Consider the following 15,293-nt stretch of genomic DNA (forward strand, 5'->3'; position numbering starts at 1 on the left):
TTCTTCCATTCGCCGCGGCTCAGTGGAGCACATCTCGTCCAACTAACTCCTTTTAATTGGCTGCATGTGGCCATTAACATCCGGAGAGTCTTAAAGCTCATTATAGAGCCGTATAGGGTCGCCGTAATGACGGCTGCTTGATTGTAACGCCCGGCATTTTTTTTTCTTCCTCAACATCACGCAAAGTGAAGTGCTTTCATTCTGGTCACAGAGTGTTTTTCTAAATGATGAAGTGGCTATTATTCTCTTATTATGTTTTTTTTTTATTGTAGCAGTCGTATATCTTGTGAACCTGCCTGGCTTTTGTGGCTCTGCTTTTCCAAGAAAACAAGCACTTGTTTCACAATTCTTATTCTCACTGATATGAGTCTTTGACTGTCAATTCCGAAATTTGGCAGGATAAGATTCTGATCAGGGCTATTATAGTTTTGGAATTTTCATTGTCGTTTTTATTTTGTTTTTTCAGTTGTTTTTTAAAAAAAAAATTTATTTAGTTTTAACTATTTTTCAGGGCAGCTGTTATTTTTATTAGTTGTTTAAAAATGCTTATTTTTAGTTTAGTTTGAGTTAGTTAAAAAAAATTAATTACTTGTGTACAAGATTGAATAAATATGGTAAAAAGAAAAAAGTAACGCACTTCTTACCTAGCACTGCGTTTGGGTTGAATTCAATGAAAAAGCAGGCAAGGTAAGCCATTGGTGTCAAAAGTCAAACACACAAAATTCTATTGGCGCTTTTCTATTGGCTGCTGCTCGATGACATCACTTCTGTGCCATTCACTTTGAAACGTCCTTATTGTATAAATAAAATAGAAATAAATATACTTAAATCACATTTAAAATCAACCCCAAAGGCTCTAAATAAATTCTAATCTAATTACATTAATGACCAAAGATGAAAGCTAAGGACATTTTCACTATAATTGCAGTTAGTTTTAGTTAGTAAATGTAAAATGTAGTTTCAGTTAGTTTTCGTTTTTTTTAATAAGCTTTTACATTTTTTTTAAGTTTTTGTTTTAGTTATTTCGTTAATAAAAACCTTGATTCTGATTACCAATGAATTGGCCGAGTGATAAAATACATATATTGACTAAACATTTTTTTTTGTCTCTTGAACCCCTTTTCACACTGCATTTAGTGGGGCACAGCATGACGTTGTAGCAAGGGAAGGGGACCACGGAATGGAGTGTTGCACGGCACACCTCCAATTGGGGAGGAGCTGGCAAAGTGATTTAGTGTTTAAAAAAATAATAATTTTTTCTTTGCAAGTAACTGCATTATTAAACTATTCAAGTTCCCGCCGAGTTATTGGTTTTTCGCTGCTGCTCGTGTTGAAATGAGCAAAGTCAGGGCCTTCTTTTGTAACAATGCAAGATAAGATAGAACCAGTGGCAAAATCTCAGTTTTTACTTCCTGGTAGGCTGCTACGTCAGCACGCCCAAATTTGGGCACGCTGGCAACCGATCATTTCACATTGCTGCGCGACTCTTAATCACAAGTGCAGTGTGAAAAGGTTTGACTGTTAACAATAGTATTTGTTCAACAGAGCGATTAATTGTCTTTGTCTTCTGTTGTGATATGTTAATATCTAAAAAAAAACAATAACAATCTTGCATTTTTTTAAAAAAATTTTTTAGACATTAACACCTTACAACATCAGAAAAAGATTATGCTAGTAAATTGCTTTTGTTGTCAAGCCGTCTAACAAATGAGCATCTCTCACACAAAAGGCACCTTTACGGCTAGATAAACAAAGGTGACAGAAGTGCTCCTTACATCTGATTTGTAAGCGTTACATCGGATGACTCGGGTCGTGATATCCCCGAAGACAGCGATTACCATCTGTGACCCTGTCCTGAAAGGCCAATGAAAAATGTACTCGGTAAACAACGTGTCACTGCCACCGAGCCCATATTTACTTTTTCATTTCCTCTTCTCCCCTTGCAGCTCATCTGAGAAGTCCCTGCCTTGGAGAACTGCCGGTAGGTTGGAAATGGCTTTTTATTTTTATGAAACAGGTACTTTGCCTTTTCATAAATTGCTTGCACGCAATCTAAATATGGTGCTGTGTGGATGTACAAAATCATTTTGACAAAAATATGGATTGCTGGTTTAAGATAGTGGTGGGCTCACTTACAATATATGACGTAGGATACCTTAAGGATACCACTTCAAAATATACTTTTACTGTCCTACTTACTTACTAGTACCACTGCCACAACCAACATTCAAATAAATTAAATGCAAATTTATTGTACATTTAAATACAATTGAGCTTTACATAACAAATAGGACAGTTATTCAAATTCAAATTGTCATTACAAAGTAGTAGAATCCAGTAAAAAAAAAAGTTCACATCGCTCGGCTATATTTTATACTATATATGTATATACTGTTATGTATATTTATTTATTTTATACTGAAATGTTTACAGTATGCATAATAAATCTGTTCTTGTTTATTGTACTACAGATTAATGTATTGCTTGTGTTTGTTAAAGTGGAAGTCAACCATAAACATTTCTTGACAATATTACGTTATATAGTCTAAACATGACCTTCTGATTAATATTACATTTGTGGAATCTGAGTTATGAAGCAAAAAAAACATCTCAGGGGGCGGCCATTTTGCCACTTGCTGTCGACTAAAGATGACATCAATATCGCTAATTACCAATCACAGCTCCTGTTTTCTGAAGCTGCGCTGTGATTGGCTGTTTACCAGAGCAACTGTGATGTCAACTTCAGTCGACAGCAAGTGACAGACAAAATGGCCGCCCCCCGAAATGGATAAAAACGGCTGTATTTTGCTGCTTAACTCATATTCCCACTAACGCAATATTAACCAGAATGCCATATTTAGACAAGTGAGGCTGCATAGAATTGTTTTAAAAATCTTTTTAAAAAAAAATGCACGGAAAAAGAACCTCCAATTTTTTTTTTAAATTGCAATAATTATATCTCGGGAAAAGAAATTGCAGTTAGATTATTTTTCAAAACTTTTCAACCCTAATAACAAATGTACTAGATTTGAAAAAAAATAAAATAAAAAGAAAGAAAATATATATATATAAAAAAATATATACATTTAAAGCCACTGTAACATTATGCACAGTTTGCACATTCAGTTTTGTGATTGGGGAAGAACCAGACTTTGCGAAGTCACAATATCTTGCGGCACATGCATGTTCCTATCCCTTCATGCTCATCACCTGTGTGCACGTACCATTGTGCATCTTGTGAAATAAAGGACAACGTGTAATTCGCTATCGCCATGCTTTGTAACATTTGTAATTGCAAGATGGGCGAGCTAATTGTCAGCCTCGGGCATTTTCCTTCTTCTTTCCTCTTCTGAGCTCCGGTTTGGAGACAACACCGGCTTGAGGGATTTCTCTAAAAGCTTCTATTTGTTCGCTTCACATCCTCAAAAGCATCAAAAGTAGATGGTAATGAATTATGGCCAATGCATTTCATGGCTTATTAATTGCAAAAATGAACAATTCTGTAATGGTCATTAATCTTGTTTCGATCTTGTCAGAAAAGCCTTTGGGGGTTTTTTGAGAAAAACTGTTGTAAGTCATTTGCTCGTTTGATTGGCGGCGGAGGAGTGCAAGGAAAGTAATTGCTGTTATGCTCGGTATTGATTGTTCCGATCTTTACGTGGCCCGGTGTGAATGTGTGTCTCCCTCGAGTTCCTTATTGGCCTTGTGAGTCACTGTACACGCCGCCCGGCGTTTGAGACGGAGGTGTTGCCGTGGAAACCAGCCGCCAGCAATGTCAATGCAGTCACACCTCATGTGGACCAGAGAACAATCCCCCCCCCGTCAAATCCCAAATGAAGGCATTGTTGTCAATTTTTAGATGTCTGCTGTTTGTGAGTTCTCGCAAGAATATGGAAGAATTTCACCATTGCAATGATTATCTCGACTTTGAGCAAGAGGCAGAGCACTTACTGGACAATCGAAGGGCACAGAGACTTGATCTTTAGTGGAACTTAGTCATTTTGCTGATTACTTGCTCTTAAGAGTAACTTAACTCATGTGCTCCCAAAAACGTATAAATACGTTCTATTTTAAATGATACCATGCTCCCAAAGACATATTTATATGTTTTTTATGTTTTTTTTTATGCATACAGCATACAGAAGGCTTTGATGCAGCCTCTGCACTGAAGAGAATGCTTGAAGCAATGGTAGTTTTTACAACAAAAAAAAGGCCAGTGGGTGGCAGCAGAGTATAAGAGATCAACCAGGGCCATTTCTCAAAAAAGCTATTTTTCCACAGTGTTTTAAACTGATTTGTGAACAACGATGAAACTATATTCGAATGCTAATTGCTGCAAAACGGAAACAGATAGAAATGTACTCCCCCCCCCCCCCCCCCCCCAATGAAAGAAGAGACTCTAATCTTTCTTTTGGTTGGTATGTTTGTATAGCAATAGAACACAATATTCTGTGGAACTTGCAAAATCAGTCAAAATCCAGTAAAACAGCCGGGAGCGAAGGGGGTTGCTTTAGTGAAAATGGCTGGGAGTGAATGAGTTAATTACTTAACTGACAAAAAATCCCCGTCTTTTTTCAAGCCCCCAGAGATCCAGTGATGATTTGTGATTATGGGCAAAATATATATTGGCCTTTGGTCTATTCTGTATGTATGTGGAGGGAGTAATTGGCTGAAGCTATTTGAATTACACAATAAAATGCACAGGGCCGTAAAATACATAACCTGATCTCTGCATGATTATCAGCTTAATGTTGCAGAAATGAAAGGAGGGGGCTAGCAGGTAATCAAGTGCCCATATGCTCAATATGTACTCGTAGTCTCAAGTCAAACGTATTCCTCCTTGACTGTTTCTCTCCCCCACGCCTCCAGGTGTGTGAGTGTGTGGGCGTGAGCTGTGGCCAACAACAGCATCTGTGCGACTGTGCTCACTGTTACCCCAGATGAAATACGTTGGCGACTGTGGCTCTCCTTTCCCACATGCAAGGGCTTTAACAAAAGTTAATGGCTTTCATATAATATGGTAACAGTTTGTTATCAATTTAAAACAAATCGGTAAATTCTTTATATGTTTAACTCATGCAATCCCCTTTACTCCCGGCTGTTTTATTGGATTTTGACAGATTTTTGCAAGGCCCACAGAATATTGTGTTCTATTGTTGTTAAAAAATGGAATCTACCAAAAGATTAGAATCTCTTCTTTCATCAGGAAGGATTATTAGAATATAGCTAAGTTTCATCATTATTCACAAATCTATTTAAAATGTGTGGTTTTTTTTTTTCAAAATGGCCCTGGTTCATCTCTTTTGCTCTGGTGCCACCTGCTGGCCGTTTGTGTAATAACTAACATTTCTTCAACCATTCTTTGCGGTTTAGAGGCTGTATCAAAGCCTTCTGAATGCTCTAACATTAAAAACAACAACATATAAATACATCTTTAGGACACTTAAACATTTAAAATAGAACATATTTATATGTTTTTTTTTTCAAAATGGCCCTGGTTCATCTCTTTTGCTCTAGTGCCACCTGCTGGCCGTTTGTGTAATAACTAACATTCCTTCAACCATTCTTTGCGGTTTAGAGGCTGTATCAAAGCCTTCTGAATGCTCTAACATAAAAAAAAATATTTAAAAAAAATGTATAAATACATCTTTGGGACACTTAAAACATTTAAAATAGAACGTATTAATACGTTTTTGGGAGTTAATGTTAAAAATCAGCCTCCTTGACTCCTAATAAAAAAAAACATATCAGTCTATCACTAAACAAACTGCCTATATCTCATAACCATATCAATAATTAAATTAAAATTAATCTTTGACATCTATAGCCGTCTATGGTGGTGAATGTGTGGTGAATTGTTATTCTAAAGGAAATTCAGTGGCATAAGTCTTTACCGTTATTGATCTAATTACGCGAAAATGACCCATAAATATCCGACCCTCCTGCTGTGACATACGTCATTAGTCACTCTTCTATAGTTAAAGGTCGCGACTATTACAGTATAAAAGGCTCAATTATGTACTTGCTGCTTTCAGGGTCCACGGGCAACTCGCGTAGTTCAACCCAGATGAATTCCTACTCAGACAGCGGCTACCAGGATGCGACTAGCGGCTACCACGGCAACCACAATGTGGTCAAATCTGAGCTGAGGATGCAGCACTCCTTCCCCGGCGCGGGTACGAGCACAAGCACAAGCACCCCCGTCAAGACAGTCAGGGCGGAGGGGCAGGCCTCAACACAGGTATGTTGGACCCTTGTTGGTTTAACTATCGAAACTTTTTAAAATTGATGATCAAATTCACTCTTGTTCTCAGTGACTCATTGTGTGACATCTTCTGACTTTGCAAACGTCTAAATGACAATTTGACAAATGTGTTTTTGTTGCGGTTCAGGTCCCATCGGTCGGCGCGGCAGTGCCCGGCCGCGCGATGCGGAGAGTCAGCTCAGTGCCTTCTCGCTCTCACTCCCCGTCCCACGTCAGCAACATGTCGCCCTCCCACGGCTCCCTGCGCGCCTCGGCCGGCAGCGGCTACGGCTCGGCCATCGTCACGGAACCCAAACCCCTCTCCTGCATCTTCTCCACCACTTTGCCCTCCCCCGTCCAGCGTACCGGTACCGCCGGCGGCTCGCCTCGCACCACCCAGAAAAACTCCCCCGCCGCTCTGCGACGGGTGGGTTCCGCCAATTCCAGACCGGGCGGCACCAGCCGAACCACGTCGCCCTACCAGGTCTCGGTTGGCTCGTCGTCGGGCCGCATGGGCTCACCTTTGACCCTGACGGAGAACTGTCAGACTAGCAAGCCACCCAGTCAGTCGTCTCCGGTGCGAGCGAGCATGGTGGCCGTACCCCAGCACTACAGCTCCACTTTGCCGCGCTCCGTCATCCACAACGCCGACGCCTTCAGGCCGCAGGGGTACGACGTTTATGAGAGGAGGATGCGGCCTGACAGCCTCGCAGGTACAAAACACACGCAAGCTTCTTTTGAAAGCAGATCACGGAGTTATGTCATCAACTGTAACTCTGCGAAGTTGTTTACTAAATTTTTTCCAAAGTCTAACTTTAAAAAAAATAAAAATAAATTGCAATATTACAAGAACAGCAATAATTTCACAAGAAAAAGTGGAAGATTTCTAGAAAAGATTAATAATTTTATCTGGGGGAGTCATATTTTTTTACAAAAACAAAATCATATTTTTTCTATTCTGAAATCTTAGTTTATGAGAATAAAGTAATGCCAAGTAGTGTGCTCAATTTTTCGGAATAAAGTTGTACAATTATAACATTACAATGAAAATAAACGTGTAATTTAAAAAAAAAAAACGACAGTATGGTCATAAATTTCATAGAATAAAGTGTATTAAAAAAAATAAAGTGTATTAAAAATGGCAATACAAGATCTGCAATAATTTATCAACAAAAGTGGATTTCTAGATTTCTAGGAAAAAAAATACTTCCAAATACGGCTAATATCCTAAAATCTTAGTTTATTAGCGTAAAGTAATGTAAAATAGTAAGTGCAGGTTTTCTTAATAAAGTCATAATTTTATTTGAAAAAAAAGAGTCATAACTAAAATAAAGTTGTAATTTTACAAGAATAAAGTAAATAACAGTACTAGAAATTTTGCTAGAAATGTTATTCAAAATAAAATTTTAATTTCATAATTTTCTTGTAATGTCATTTTTTTTTAAATTTTGCAAACGAGCACCGTTGTAGTAATAGTAAACGCGCACAACTTGAAGCAGGTACAATTTCACTGAGCATAAAGCGAATTGTGAGCCCGCGGCTAATGGCTAATAGCAAAAACACAAGGCGCTGCAGGCCCATGTATCGATAGTATCAATACCATGACAAAGTGATATTGTATCCAGATACGACGTAAGCATCGATACTTTTGACTTTTCTGAAGGCTTGAAAAGGCTGTTTGCAGCGACCCCATGATCTGAGGCGGTAGTAGTGGTTGTGTGCGACAGTGGTTGTCCTGGAACGTAGCCAAAAGTGCTCCCGCAAGAGGACAAACATTAACTAGACCACGTGTAGCCTGCAAATGACTTCTGGGGCAAAAGAAAGAAAATGTAGAAAACAGTCCAAATGACACCACACATGTTTTTTTTATGCCTCGTCAAAACAGCAAACTTTGCACGCGGATTTTTAATTGTTTCCGTTGCTTCCCCTGGTATAAAAATGTGAATTTTATACTTAGTTTTTTTTTTTTTTGTGGTAATGGCATTAACTTAAGCAATTTATTTAAAAACAATTGACGATAACTTCTAGTATGTTCTAAATTATTTGTCATTCTTTCAATCCGTTAGGTGGATCCTTACCTAATTGAATTTTCAGTGCGAGGTGGTGACTGTTTGCCAGCCAATTGCAAGGCAACTTACTAACTATCTTATTGCTAACATATAATGTGAAACGCTATAGATGGGCAAAGGGGAATTAGCATAAATTTGATAGTAGTTTTAAACTTCCAGATGTGGCGACTGTTTGTCAGCCAATTGCAAGGCAGCTTACTAACTAGCTTATTGCTAACATATAATGTGAAATGCTATAGATGGGCAAAGGGGAATTAGCATAAATTTGACAGTAGTTCTAAACCTTCAAGCCACAGATATTTTATCACACACGGACCAGCAACACATACAGAGCACACAACAATACTTACAGGCGTATATTTTCACTACCAGTAATAAGTATGAGTATAAATAGCAAGATACTCCACAATTTATGGAAAGGTTTCTCACTACGTCAACATCCATGCTAGTTTCGTTAGCCTAGCTATAGCATTTCCTGTTGCGTAAATCAAGGTACCACCGTACCTCGATATATAGCGATGGAGCACCGTATAAGCAATATTTTGTATACAAGCTGACAGAACATTTCCTCAGTATGATAAATGTATTCCCATTGCCCTTCATAGTTACTCCATTTTGTCCCCTTTGATAAGACGACAGCTTTTTGACAGAAAACAAACCAGAGTTATCGCAAAGCATGTTACGCTGTAAAAACAAGTGGTTCCGCAGTCCTGATGCTGTAAGGTGAACTGACTATATGTGCTTGACTTTGTGCTGCCTGGGGATATCTTCAGACGCTCTGGTGGATGATGACGTTCAAGGTGAACCTTTCTTTTTTCTATCCTGCTTTTTGTGCGTGTGCGTTGTGCCTGCTGCAGTCGCCGCATGTGTGCATGGTTGTCCTTTGCGGACCCGTGTGTACGCACACATTTCATTCCTCAGTTCCATTTCTGCACTTTTTTTTTTTTTTTTTTTTGGTTTTGTCATTGAGCATGTCAAACCCTCGCGACTTGGTTCCCAGCCCTTATGTAAGAAGGCGTCCGTGAGAAACCAGGTTACGCTGGTAATCTGGGATTACCTTAACAAGCATTGCGCTATACTGGTGCAAACCACATTTTCCCTACACCTGTCATGGCATGCCCCGTTCCCGCCCCCTTTTCTCGCACGACCGCTCCCAGTGGCCGCCGATGCCGGATGGCCGCGCCGGCAAGATGCGCCGCTGCTCGCTACAGCTGTTCGCCCATCTGACAAATAGTGATGGAGTGCGCCGGGGCCTCGCGCTTCCTCTCCTTCCTCTCCTCGCCTTTAACTTTTCACATTCACTTGACTTCATCGCCTTGGCTCAAGCGCGCTAGGGTGTCACGAGTCTTTCGTGCGCTTCTTGGTAATTTCCTGTCACTGTCGATGCAGAGGATGCTTCGGCCGGTTCGCCAACGTTTGAGAGCTCACGACTAGTATCAGTTCCAAAATCCGCCTGCTTCTCCTGGTTACAAGGAATGCACTTTCACACATTTATTTGGAGCCGGCCGCCGGGTATAAACTGTAAAAAGGCACACACAGGATTATATTGATATATTATATTTGGTTTTACATCAATTCCAAGATTTTAATCAATTAAATATCTGTTACAAGCTTTGTAGAAATTAGTCGAAGCAGTAGAAAGTAGAAAATGTGATTAATTGCGATTAAAAATCAAATTTTTTTGGTCTCTTTTGTACAACAATATAGTCAAATGTCCTGCTTATTACTCATATCTTTATTGTAAGGCCCAAAAATGAAATTATTTTATTCATTGTATATTTTTTAATTAATTTGCCCAATTAATTGGTTATCAGAATTTTATTCTACCACCAATCAGAATCATCGTTAACCTGAAAAAATGCATGTCAGTCAGGCCCGACAGTCACAGTTAAGCTTTTTTTTTTAATTTTTTTTTTTTATTATTATTTTTTTTTAATTACAGAAGATAGAAGACTGTTTACAGGCTACATGTGTTGCTATTGCTTGTGTTCAAATACGGCAACATCAATGCTAGTTTTCGGTAGCCTGCCTGTGGCATTTTCTATTTGTGTTAGCATTAAGCTAGCGGGCTAGACAAGGTAGATTTAATGTTAAATATACGATACGCTATGTATTCAACTGAATTTTATTCATGCTTTATTTCCCAGTAAACTTTAACTGGGAGTGAAATCCATATATTTTATTGCCTTTTAGTTTTCTTTTCTAATTATTTATCTCCTCACTTGCACATCATTCTCGTAATAAAAATCTCATTTTTTTGTCTCTTTTGTAAAGTTAAATACTAAACAACAAAATAGTCAAATGTCCTGCTTATTACTCATATCTTTATTGTAAGGCCCAAAAATGAAATTATTTTATTCATTGTATATTTTTTAATTAATTTGCCCAATTAATTGGTTATCAGAATTTTATTCTACCACCAATCAGAATCATCGTTAACCTGAAAAAATGCATGTCAGTCAGGCCCGACAGTCACAGTTAAGCTTTTTTTTTTTTTTTAATTATTTTTTATTATTATTATTTTTTAATTACAGAAGATAGAAGACTGTTTACAGGCTACATGTGTTGCTATTGCTTGTGTTCAAATACGGCAACATCAATGCTAGTTTTCGGTAGCCTGCCTGTGGCATTTTCTATTTGTGTTAGCATTAAGCTAGCGGGCTAGACAAGGTAGATTTAATGTTAAATATACGATACGATATGTATTCAACTTAATTTTATTCATGCTTTATTTCCCAGTAAACTTTAACTGGGAGTGAAATCCATATATTTTATTGCCTTTTAGTTTTCTTTTCTAATTATTTATCTCCTCACTTGCACATCATTCTCGTAATAAAAATCTCATTTTTTTGTCTCTTTTGTAAAGTTAAATACTAAACAACAAAATAGTCAAATGTCCTACTCATATCTTTATTGTAAGGCCCAAAAATGAAATTATTTTATTCATTGTATATTTTTTACTTAATTTGCCCAATTAATTGGTTATCAGAATTTTATTCTACCACCAATCAGAATCATCGTTAACCTGAAAAAATGCATGTCAGTCAGGCCCGACAGTCACAGTTAAGCTTTTTTTTTATTTTTATTATTTTTTATTATTATTTTTTAATTACAGAAGATAGAAGACTGTTTACAGGCTACATGTGTTGCTATTGCTTGTGTTCAAATACGGCAACGTCAATGCTAGTTTTCGGTAGCCTGCCTGTGGCATTTTCTATTTGTGTTAGCATTAAGCTAGCGGGCTAGACAAGGTAGATTTAATGTTAAATATACGATACGATATGTATTCAACTGAATTTTATTCATGCTTTATTTCACAGTAAACTTTAACTGGGAGTGAAATCCATATATTTTATTGCCTTTTAGTTTTCTTTTCTAATTATTTATCTCCTCACTTGCACATCATTCTCGTAATAAAAATCTCATTTTTTTTGTCTCTTTTGTAAAGTTAAATACTAAACAACAAAATAGTCAAATGTCCTGCTTATTACTCATATCTTTATTGTAAGGCCCAAAAATGAAATTATTTTATTCATTGTATATTTTTTAATTAATTTGCCCAATTAATTGGTTATCAGAATTTTATTCTACCACCAATCAGAATCATCGTTAACCTGAAAAAATGCATGTCAGTCAGGCCCGACAGTCACAGTTAAGCTTTTTTTTTTTTTTTTAATTATTTTTTATTATTATTATTTTTTAATTACAGAAGATAGAAGACTGTTTACAGGCTACATGTGTTGCTATTGCTTGTGTTCAAATACGGCAACATCAATGCTAGTTTTCGGTAGCCTGCCTGTGGCATTTTCTATTTGTGTTAGCATTAAGCTAGCGGGCTAGACAAGGTAGATTTAATGTTAAATATACGATACGATATGTATTCAACTTAATTTTATTCATGCTTTATTTCCCAGTAAACTTTAACTGTTTGTGTATCTAAAAGAAAACGATAGGAAAGCCTTAGTTTTGTTTGTTGCGCACGGTAAGATGGCTTTGTCGCAATGTTAGCTCGTACAGTAGGAGTGGACCCACGAGGCAGGCGGAGGCTGATGAAATGTTCAATGAGCAGTTAATCGCCAACTGTATACCGGTCCTGTGGGCTTCACAGTGTATCGAGCGTCGCTGATGTGAGAACTTTAAATATGTACTTTGCTGGTTTTTTTTGTGAAAGCAAAGCAAACCTCACCACTATTTCATCTTCGCATTCCAATCTAATAAGCCATTCTCTTGTATTTGTAGGCATGCGGAACGTATATGCCAGTCAACTGGGCCAGGACTTAAGGTCCGGCATATCCCCAGAACGTCGCATTGCGCCCATCTTTGAGGACCGCATGTTCCAGGCCCCGTTGTACCTCAGCCCGGGTCACACGCAACAGGGCACCATCTGCAGGAGCGCCTCAGGTTTGATATACACGAAAATGATACGCTACGTTTTAGCAGGCATGCTTTTTGCATTGTTGTTGTCTGTAGACTTTGGGTGCATTGTTAGTGAGGAACACAATATCACAGCCTGTCTGCCCTTTAGCACCACAAATGTGCCTTTCATTATTCCTGTCCCTTGCTGTCTATTTTTTTCTCGCGCTTTCGCTCCCTCCAGCTCAGGGCACAAAAGGCTTAGCTCTGACATACCAGGCAGGTATTATTGTTATGTCATGCTGCCGTAAAAGGCACCAATTAGCTAGCTGTTCTGGAAAATAGTGTTGTTACCTGGGGGCTGCCTGTTTACACACACACAGACACATTTACTGTAAACTGCAGCTGGACGGAGTCCAGGAAAAAGTTCCCCACGAGGAAAATAAAAGTATAACGTATCGTATCATATACAGTAGTAGTGCCTTGAGATATGAGTTGGAAATCCAAAAATCTCAAATCATCTTTTTCAATTAGCCTCCAAATGACTGTGGTGACATCACTTTCCCAAACTATTTTCCAAGGGTCTTAGAGCCATGAGAGATTCAGTAAATAAAACTGGTGAGCTGCGGAAATGAATTTGCACGCCAACTTTTTTTTTTGTGGCTAACCAGTTCCTTCTGCACATTACAGCTGTGTTTTAAACAAATTTGGCTTACTCAATTATATGTAACCTAACTATTTTCAGTCATTATTGAAAAAAAAAAATCTTTATTTTCAACAGTTTTTCAAGTTTCCAACACTTTTTCGGACGGTTTACTTTGGCTAATAATACACTCTGAAAACAATTGGGTAAAAAAAATAATGGGTTAAACGATGACCAGCCCAAATTTTTTTTTTGCTTTAATTATTTGCATTGGGGGGGGGGGGGGGCTTATTCATTTACTGTAATACAAAAAAACTTGTGTCAAATGAATAGCCTACCCTACAAGAAAAAGAAGGAAAAAAAGTGGGTTGTTTTGTCCAAACACATTTTTGGCTTATTTATTCAACCCAACTTTAAATAAATAACTTTTGGTGTTATTTATTTTACCCGCCTTTTTGTTGTTGTTAAAAATAACCCAAAAAGTTCAGCAAAAGAATAATAGAAGTCACAAAAACAACCCAATTTATTTATTTTGGGGGGAGGGGGGTCATAAAAAAAACATATTTTTGGGTTGTTTTGTACAAATATACAAAATCTATTTTAATTTTTGGGGGGTGGGGGGTGCAAATTTGTGGGTTAGTCATTTGACTCAAGTGTTTGGGTTATTTCTTTGTCTCAAAATTGTGTTGGTCCCTTTTTGATCAAATTGTTTTTAGTGTGAGTTAAAAAAAATAGACAACAACCATTTGGTGGGGAAAAAATGTAAAATAAATAAATAAATATGTCCATATTTGGACATATCCATGTAAATATGTCCCTGTAATTTATTGTTATTATCACATACAGGATAAAAGACAGTATAATAAAAAAGTGTACAATTACTGTGTACAATGTTACACTCACTGGTAGTGTACATGCTTCTTCTGTCTTTGGTGTAGATGACGCGGGTTTGATTTCCAGCCCAAAAGCAAGTGCTTTACAAAATGGCCGTATATTCCTTAATTTGCTTCAATGTAAATCCATCCATTTAAATGAGTCTGATAAAATAAATAACAACTCAGGTGGTCCTCGAGGCCTCCCAGCTGTCCATGCGTGCAACACCCCCACCATGCACTGCAGCCTCCTTGGCACACTGAAAATGTGATCACACCCGATAAGTCTCCTAATAATAGCTACTGATAGCTGTGAAGAAGCCCCGTCGATGGGCCGCTGTAACGTGTTGCAGCCTGCTTACAGATATTGACAAAAAGCAACAGGTTTGCAGGTGCAATCAATCGGTCTTTGGAAGCCTGATTTTCTAGTTTTCTGTGTGTTTCTTTAGTGCCTTGGTGGGCTGGGCCACAAAAGGTATTTCAAGTCAACAAAAACAGACAAAATAGCAAAATTAAAGTAAAATAAGATATAAAAAATAATTAACTCAAAATACACTATTAAGTTGTTTACTTAATAAAAGAAGCATTTTGTGTGTGTGTGTGTGTGTGGGTGGGCACAAAGGTATTTCAAGTCAACAAAAACAGACAAAATAGAAAAATTGAAGTAAAAAATAAGATATAAAAACTTGTATAAAATTAACTGAAACTGCATTGTCTGTTTACAAATTAAAATATTAATTACCTTAAAATACAGTATTACGTTTTTTTACTTAATAAAATAAGCATTTTGTGTGTGTGTGGGGGGGGGGGGGGGGCACAAAGGTATTTCAAGTCAACAAAAACAGACAAAATAGAAAAATTGAAATAAAAAATAAGATATAAAAACTTGTATAAAATTAACTGAAACTGCATTGTCTGTTTACAAATTAAAAATATAATTAACTCAAAATACAGTATTAAGTTTTTCACTTAATAAAAGAAGCATTTTGTGTGTGTGGGGGGGGCACAAAGGTATTTAAAGTCAACAAAAACAGACAAAATAGCAAAATTAAAGTAAAAATAAGACCTAAAAACTTGTATAAAATTAACTGAAACTGCATTGTCTGTTTACA

At 37.4% G+C, this 15,293-nt stretch overlaps 1 protein-coding gene across 5 annotated transcripts in view; it reads left to right on the plus strand.

Annotated features, from left to right (window-relative positions):
• Window positions 1–15,293, plus strand: part of LOC144060748 (plakophilin-4-like) — an 81,211-nt gene that overhangs the window by 43,430 nt on the left and 22,488 nt on the right. For 4 of the 5 annotated variants that reach the window (XM_077580552.1, XM_077580553.1, XM_077580551.1 and 1 more), the window contains 5 exons: window positions 1,947–1,981; window positions 6,036–6,241; window positions 6,393–6,957; window positions 9,087–9,113; window positions 12,553–12,714. In XM_077580552.1, the coding sequence (XP_077436678.1) occupies window positions 1,947–1,981; window positions 6,036–6,241; window positions 6,393–6,957; window positions 9,087–9,113; window positions 12,553–12,714 (995 nt within the window). The remainder of the gene's footprint in view (window positions 1–1,946; window positions 1,982–6,035; window positions 6,242–6,392; window positions 6,958–9,086; window positions 9,114–12,552; window positions 12,715–15,293) is intronic. The other variant, XM_077580554.1, reaches the window with a different exon arrangement.

The sequence above is a fragment of the Vanacampus margaritifer genome, chromosome 11, assembly GCF_051991255.1.
Source record: "Vanacampus margaritifer isolate UIUO_Vmar chromosome 11, RoL_Vmar_1.0, whole genome shotgun sequence".
NCBI lineage: Eukaryota > Metazoa > Chordata > Actinopteri > Syngnathiformes > Syngnathidae > Vanacampus > Vanacampus margaritifer.